This window comes from Poecilia latipinna, unplaced genomic scaffold, assembly GCF_001443285.1.
Source record: "Poecilia latipinna isolate Pla-1442-1.1 unplaced genomic scaffold, P_latipinna-1.0 Scaffold3809, whole genome shotgun sequence".
Lineage (NCBI taxonomy): Eukaryota > Metazoa > Chordata > Actinopteri > Cyprinodontiformes > Poeciliidae > Poecilia > Poecilia latipinna.
The window spans coordinates 19,817-27,925 of NW_015116425.1; the positions used below are offsets into that span (position 1 = coordinate 19,817).

At 37.0% G+C, this 8,109-nt stretch overlaps 1 protein-coding gene across 1 annotated transcript; it reads right to left on the minus strand.

Moving 5' to 3' along the window:
* Positions 1-385: 385 nt before the first annotated feature.
* Positions 386-7,819, minus strand: LOC106941694 (gastrula zinc finger protein XlCGF57.1-like). The gene is made up of 3 exons (XM_015024790.1): positions 7,685-7,819; positions 7,486-7,583; positions 386-3,132 (listed from the first exon to the last, which is right to left on the minus strand). Exons 2-3 carry the CDS (start codon positions 7,547-7,549, stop codon positions 1,367-1,369), a joined length of 1,830 nt encoding a protein of 609 aa, XP_014880276.1. The 5' UTR covers positions 7,550-7,583; positions 7,685-7,819; the 3' UTR covers positions 386-1,366.
* Between the last annotated feature and the right edge of the window lie 290 nt (positions 7,820-8,109).

Consider the following 8,109-nt stretch of genomic DNA (forward strand, 5'->3'; position numbering starts at 1 on the left):
TAAACACCAAGTGTATTTTTAAAAATTTTACTAGCTTGATTTCAATAAAACTATTCAGTTTTAACCAATCTATGCACTACTCCAATTTTTGTCCAGATTGACTTAAAAATTGAGCTAGCATTGTTAGAAGTTAACGTCAACAACTATTAATCAACAGGTTGATCGACTGTCTCTTAGGCAGGACTGAAGACATTATTTTACAAACAAAAAGTGTCTGTAACCATTTTTCTTCCTGTTTGTTTTTATTTGAACTGAATTTAATCATATTTTGTTGGGCATTTCAGTAGAAAAAAAACATTTTGCAAGGCTAGTGAAGCCAGTTTAGTACATCTTAAAGGTTTTCTTTTTTAATCAAAAGGTAATTGTAATCTGACAAAGCTTTATTGGAACATATATTCTCATTTATTGAATGTGACTGTTTTAGTTTGTAAAACAGCATTTAAAGTTAGTGTTGCCTACCAACATGGCAGTTTGTGACAGACTGCCGGGCTTTGTAATGTCACATGAGAAGTACGTACATGCAAATCATTTGTGGTCCATACATTGCCTACAAAAAGTACTTCAACCCCTTGGATGTTTTACTCTTTTATTGCCTTACAAATTATGACTAAATTTGGCTTTTTTGGGGGGAAAAAAACAAAACAATTGAATGTCAAAGAAAATGGTTTTCAACAAAATAACTGAAATACAAAACATAATTTCAGATTCACTCCAGTCAAGTCAGTACTTAGTAAATGTATTCGCATTATCTAGATTCAATTTCAGAAAATATTAAACCAAGTAAAGGCAAATCATGCATACATTTGAACTGTACATTTGAACATGTATCCACTAATAAAAATCACAAAATATTTGAAGAAAAATACAAAGTATAACAAAAGAACGACTCAAACCTTTGTCTTTACTTATTTTCACATATTTGTATGCGTGTACTCTAATGCACATAGCTATGAGTGATTCTGTTTCACAAATGCAGCAGTAACAAAAGTCGAAGTTAAAAAATCCACTGCAGTCTGAATGTAAAAGAACTGAAAACCATTGTTCTTAAAAAAATGAAATGCATTCAAAACAATTTTAACAAAATATTATGAAGACACTGACAATCTCACTGAAAAAAATAATTTTAAATGTTAAAGTAAAACTCCCAAAAATGATGAATTTCAAAAAGTATGTCAGCTAAACTTATTTGTGAATCATACAGGTTTCTCATCTGTACGAGTCTTCATGAAATTACTCCCCTTTCTAAACAAAAAATTACTAACTTGATACTTCAAGTTCGCATCACTTTGTCTCACATGTAGGTATTCACTGATGTAGTAAAGGACATATCTGCTCAAAAGCTTCTTAACATGCAGAAGAAAAGCGCCTAACCTGTATGCGTCTTCATGTGAACAGTTAACCTGCTTTTTATGGCATAGCTTTTCTCACATATTGTGCATGTGAAAGGCTTCTCCCCTGTGTGACTCCTCATGTGCAAAATTAAATGAGAATTATGAACAAATCCCTTCCCACAGGTCACACACAGGAATGGCTTTTCCTCTGTGTGATTTCTCATGTGGTAATTGAAACTACTTTTATTGTGGTAATCTTTACCACAGATTGCACATGAGAAAGGCTTCTCATTTGTATGAGTCTTCATGTGAAAAGTTAAGTTACATTTCACAGAGAAACTTTTTCCACAGGTCATGCATGAGAAAGGCTTCTCCCCTGTGTGACTCCTCATGTGACATATTAAATGAGACTTCCTAAGAAACCCTTTTCCACAGGTTACACATGAGAAAGGCTTTTCCTCTGCGTGATTTTTCATGTGGTAATTCAAACTACTTTTTCCACGGAAACTTTTACCACATATTGCACATAAGAAAGGCCCCTCATCCTTATGAGTCTTCTTGTGAACAGTTAATTCACATTTCTGAGAGAAAGTTTTTCCGCAGGTCACACATGAGAAAGTCTTTTCAACTGTGTGAGTTTTCATGTGATGTGTTAAAAAGGACTGTTTACGGAAACTTGCCTTGCAGGTCACACAGGAAAAGGGTCTCTCAGCTGTGTGAGTTTTGACATGATAAGCTAAACCACTTCTCTCACTGTAAGTCTTTCCACAGGTGGTACAGGAAAAAGGCCTCTCACCTGTGTGCCTTCTCATGTGATTTCTTAAAAGGCTTTTGTGACTGAAACATTTCCCGCAAGTAGAACATGAAAAAGGCTTCTCACCTGTGTGAGTTTTGATGTGCTCAGATAAATTACCTTTATGAGTGAATGTTTTTCCACAAGTCATGCATGAAACAGGTTTCTCACCTGTGTGGGTCATCATGTGATACCGTAACTGACTTTTCTGACCAAAACGTTTTCCGCAAGCAATACATGAGTAACGTTTCTCACCTGTATGAATTATAATGTGAGAATTTAAAACGCTTTTATTGGAAAACCTTTTTCCACAGGTTGTGCATGAATAAGGCTTCTGATCTGAGTGAGTTCTCATGTGAGTATGTAAAGCTGAACTCTGACGGAAATCTTTTCCACAAACACCACATTTGAACCGCCTTTCCCCTGTGTGAGTTCTCGTATGAAAATTTAAAGAAACCCTGCTACCATAGCTTTTTCCACAGGTTGCACATGTGAACGGTTTTTCTCCTGTGTGGGATCTCATGTGCAGATTTAAACCACTTCTGCTGTAGTAACGTTTTCCACAGGTTGTACATCCATACGTCTTCTCACGCATGTGATTTCTCATGTGTATCGTGAAACCCTTTTGTCCAGAAAAGATTTTATCACAAATTTCACAAGAATACAAACTGTGGCCTGGGAGGGTCCCTTTCTGCTGTTTGGTCTTCTGACATCTCTCAAGTTGTTTCTGATCATCTCTATTTTTTCCTTGAGTTTCAGAATCAATTTCTTCTTGATCCTGGTTCTCAACTTCAGGAGAATCAGTTTCCTGTTTTTGCACAAGCTGCTCTTCATCCTGACTGATGCAGAGTTGATTCTCTATGAATTGTTGATGTTCTGGTTCCTCTTGCTCCTGTTTTATCCCCAGAGGTTCTGGTTCCTCTTGATCCAAAGTGGCATTCCCATCCTGGTTAGTGAGCTCATCGGGAACCTCTTCCTCTTCTTTAACTACAACACATTGTGAGAGATCTGGACAAAAACACAAAATAAAAGTTTATAAAGAACACACCTTTCAGTTTCACTTATTAGAAATCAAGTTATCAATGAATGAGTTGATTAATCTTTTCAACCCACTAAAGATTAATCCATATGCGGCCATTTTCTTAAAACCTGAGATTTCTTATGTATCAATATGATATTTTCTATAACATGAACATTTTTAATATAAAAAATGTGTTAACATTATTGTTAATAATACATTAGGTTTCTGGATACAAAAAAAAGGTTAAAAAAAGAACATATGAAGCACTGTCACCCATGAACAGTGAGGTAAAACTATCATTTAAGGACAGTAACATTTAAATTGTAACAAACACTTTCATTGTGTCAGCAACAACACTGACAAATTTAGGAAACTCCAGCAAAGTCAAGTCAAAATTATTTATATAGCACATTTACAAAAGCCTCAGCTGACCAAAATGCTTCACAAAAATCACAAAGCAATTATATAACAAAAAATAAAAGTGAAGTTTGATTAAAAAACAAAAACAAAAGGACAATTATAAAATGTGCAGAAAATACCTAAAACTAATATGAATAAAAAAATGACAGCTACAATTTACAGAAATATAAAAAAAAGTTGAATCAGTGAGGTACTAATATTCCCTCTTTCTTTAAATGGTTTTGAAGGCCAGAGAGAATAGATGCGTTTTTTAAACAAAGATTAAACGGACCTACTGACTGAGAAAGCTCAACAGACAGGGAGATTGATCCGCAGTCTGGCTGCAGCCACAGAGATAATATGCTCTGTCTCCTCTGGGTTTTAACCTGACTTTAAGGACAGACAATAAAAACTGGTCAGTTGAACTCAGGCCTCTGGGTGGAGTGTAGGAGTGCAAGAGCTCACTTAAGTAAGAAGGTCCCATAGAGCTTAGACACCTAAAAACGATCAATAAATCCTTAAACTTTACCTAAAAAAAAAGCCAGTGAAGGTTGTGCAAAATGGGGGTAATAGATTCACACCTGCTTGTTTTCATCAGCAGACAGGCTGCAGCGTTATGTATGCTCTGCAGTGGCTGCAGGGAGCTCTGGTACAACCCAAAATGCAAAAAATTACAGTAATCTAAACGTGATGTAATGAATGCAGAGATAGCCTCTCAAAATCAGGCAGAGGAAGATAAGATTTTATCTTAGCAAGGTTCCTCAGCTAAAAGAAACTGGCTTTCATGGCAGTGTTAATATGGTTATCAAATGTAAACATAGGATCAACAATCACACCCAGATTTTTCTCAAATGGAGGACAAGGGGCCAACAACAGTCATGTCCAAGCAGGGGATTGCATTTAAGTAAAAAAAAAGTTCTTAGAAATGCCTGTACATCCTGCTGAAGACAATCCTCTAACATCTGTACAGCAGACCGGCTGTCATTAGTAGTCACAGGTAGATAGATTTGAATGTCATCTGCAGAGCAATGAAAAGAGACTTTGTGCTTTTCAAAAATACAAACAGAGGCAGCAACTACAAAGCAAAAAGAACAGGGGCAAATATCGACCCCTGTGGAACCCCAAACTTAGAGAAGAAACGGAGTAGGAATGCTTCCTAGTTTCACAGAAAAACTCCTGTTTGGAAGATAGGACAGGAACCAATTTACCGCATTTTTCGCACTACAAGGTGCACCTAAGAGCCTTAAATTTTCTCAAAAATCAGCAGTGCGCCTCACAATCCAGAGCGCCTTATGTGTGCACTGAATTCCAAAATCTGTCCCTGACAGAGAGACGTAAAGTGTACGAGCTGGCAGCGATAAACCAATCAGAGAACGGTATGTATACCACCGATATGCTGCAAAACAACATTTGTTTTTCTCAGAACCCCCAAAATGGCGTAAGAGACATGTTTACGATAACTACAGGCTATCAGTTTAGGCCGTCATTCCAGGAGTATTAACAAAATAACTCCAACCGCTTGACATTGGTGTAAACAGAGCGTTCAAAGTGGAGTTGCGAGCGGCGTGGGAGCGATAGATGGCAGACTGCGAACACAAGTTTACTAAGACGGGGAGGCAGCGCCGGGTGAGTTACGCCACCATGTGCGAATGGATTGTGGATGCCTGGGCTAATGTATCTACCTTAACTTTTGTCCGAGCTTTTGCCAAAGCCGGCATCATTGCTGAACAGCCACCTGGCAACAAGACTGACTGACAATGATGAGGGAACCTGGCATGTTTGATGGCAAAATTGCCCAGCTGTTCATTTCAGACACAGAAGATGATAAAAAAAATAATTGTGTATAGTAGAATAAAGTTCAACTAAACTCACTGTTTTGGTTCCGTGATCTTTTTTTGTTGTAGACCGTATGTTTTAGCAATCGCCTTATGGTCCAGAAAATACAGTAGTGCAGAACCTGGAATACCAACAGATGACTCCAGACGGGTCAGAAGGATCATGCTGTGATCCACAGAGGCAAAAGCAGCAGACAGAGAGAAAAGTAAAATAACTGCTGATTTTCCTGCATCAACAGTTTTAAAAAAAAAGATCATTTAAACTTTTAAAAGGGCAAAGTGGGTCCAGTCAGGCGTTTTGCACATCTCAATGGTTGCCATGGAGATTGAAGGATTCCTCAAACATGCATGAAAGAATCAAGGCAACACTTCTGCTATGTTTTTGATGACATGATAGCTAAAACTGTATATTTTATATAACACTGCTCCTTTAAACAGTAGAAACATTCAACTGCCTAAGCTCCGTTCGGCCGAAGGAGACAGGCACTGGTTTTAGGCAAAATAACACAGAACTAAACAAATTTACACGAAAATATCAAAATTTGCACAGAAACAATATTTAGACAGTTTGAACAAAAAAAGTGAATGTGGGGGTTAATTATGGTTTAAAGTAAACTGTCAGGCCGTCTTTTTTTAAGATGCAACATGATGCTGCCACCACCATACTTCACAGTTCGGGTGGCACAAGCATCACCCTTTTTCCTCCAAATGTAACGATGACCATAAAGGTCCAAACAGTTCCAGTGTAGCTTCAGCAGACCACAGGCCATGTCCCCAAACATGACGATCTTTGACCCTGTGTGCAAACTTCAATCTGGTTTTTCTATGTTTCTTTTGGAGTAATGGCTTCCTCATTACTGAGTGGCGTTTAGCATAGAACAGGTTTTACTGTGCTAAACGCTAACCCGCTTTAGCCAACATCTTATGATTAAGTCTTTTGTTCTGGGGTCAATCTGGACATTTTGGACCAAAACACTTTCATCTCTGGGACACAAATGAAAGTCTCCCTCCTGACAGGTATGAAGGCTGGACATTTCCATCATGTCTATACTTGTTTGAACTCATGAATGCGGCGCCTTCAAACATCCGTAAATTGTTCCCAAGGATGAATGAGATTTGTACAGCTATTCCTGATATGTCAAAAAAGAAGGCAGGGTGTTTCAGTTCTGGTGTTTCAGTTCTGGTATTATAATACATCTATGGGTTTCCCTCCAGTTTACTCAAATGTGTCAAAGGAAACCCAAAAGGTTTGACCCAAGTCAAACAGCTTAAAAAAACAATTATCCCTGACCAAACATATGTAAACGTGTTCATTCAAATAAAGTTACAATTTTTTTTTTAAATATGTTCTTGCTAAATTTTCTGGCATTTAGAAAATAGAAATAATTGTGGTAATTCCAGCAAAACTAAGACAAGAAGCTTGGCCTGATTTAACTTCAGAAAGTGAAAAATATATATATTTTTTAATTTGGTATATGTAAACTTCTGGTTTCAGCTGGATGATTGGATTGAATTGACTTTCTTACTGGAAATCTTTTGAGACTGTGAACTGATAAAGGGCATGGGCTACTTACTGGTTTCAAAACCACTGGTCAGAAATAAACTGCACCAGTCATAAAGCTGCTAGCTCTGCAATGAGTCCCCTGTTTATTCAGTCAGTTGTTACACATTTAAACAGGAGTTTAATACAGCCGATGTTAGAGACAGTTAGGATATAATTATGTGCCTTTTTGGTTGTTTTTTATTCAGCATAATATAAAAAATAGCCTCTCAAGACGGTCGACCCTCTTGATACAATTGATAAGTCAGGTTTTTCAGAAGATGGCCGCTTCTCTGAACGTTAGTCGATGGATAGGATCAATAAACTTCACATGAACTCATTAATATAGCCCTTTACTGTGGTTTCACAAAGTTCACACTTGGCTTTAAATGTTCTATTTTTGTATTTTAGTTTCTGAACTAGAGCAGAGTAAAGATGATGAAGGTAGTAGTTAGCCATTTTCCCAATCGGAAGCCAGCTTCATCTTCATTTGACGGTTGATCGTCCCAAGTATAAAATTTTTCCAGCAGTCATTTAGTTTGCTAAAACGTGAGGGTGTTTCATACCTATTTGGTATAAGATTATCTGGGGTGTCCGGGTGAAAACCAACAGTCTGTGCTGATCATCCATCTCCTCCTGAACCTGGCGATGATTTCTTTAAACTCTGAAAACGATTTTCCAACCGGAGTTAAACACTCGTTGATAAACTATTATTGAAACTGGGTTGAAGACATTTTTTTTCAAAGAAAACACTCATGTATTTACCTAAAACGCCGAATCCGTCTTCAAACCACTTTTTAACAAAGGAAAAGCTAACCTGCTATCTGTGCTCCGTCTTTATTTCCCGTGTGTTTCACCGTGGCTCCACTGACGAAACAGTAAAAGGCTTTTAGTTCCGCTTTAAATTTTATGATTCCCACTGAAACGCCTCCTTTACGATACATTTATATTTAGAATATTGTTGCAAAGTTTATTTATTTAAGGAACACAATTCATTAAATGAAAAAAACACAGATTAATTACACATTGTGAAGTTTTCCATACTTTATTTTTTGCATACAGGTAGTGAAAACACTAGGTTTATAAGATGAAAATATTACACCAGACCAATAAAAAGACATTTTAATTAAGAAATGTGGGCTTGATGAAGAGAAAACAGCTTAAAGGTTTTTAAAATTAATTTTATTCTA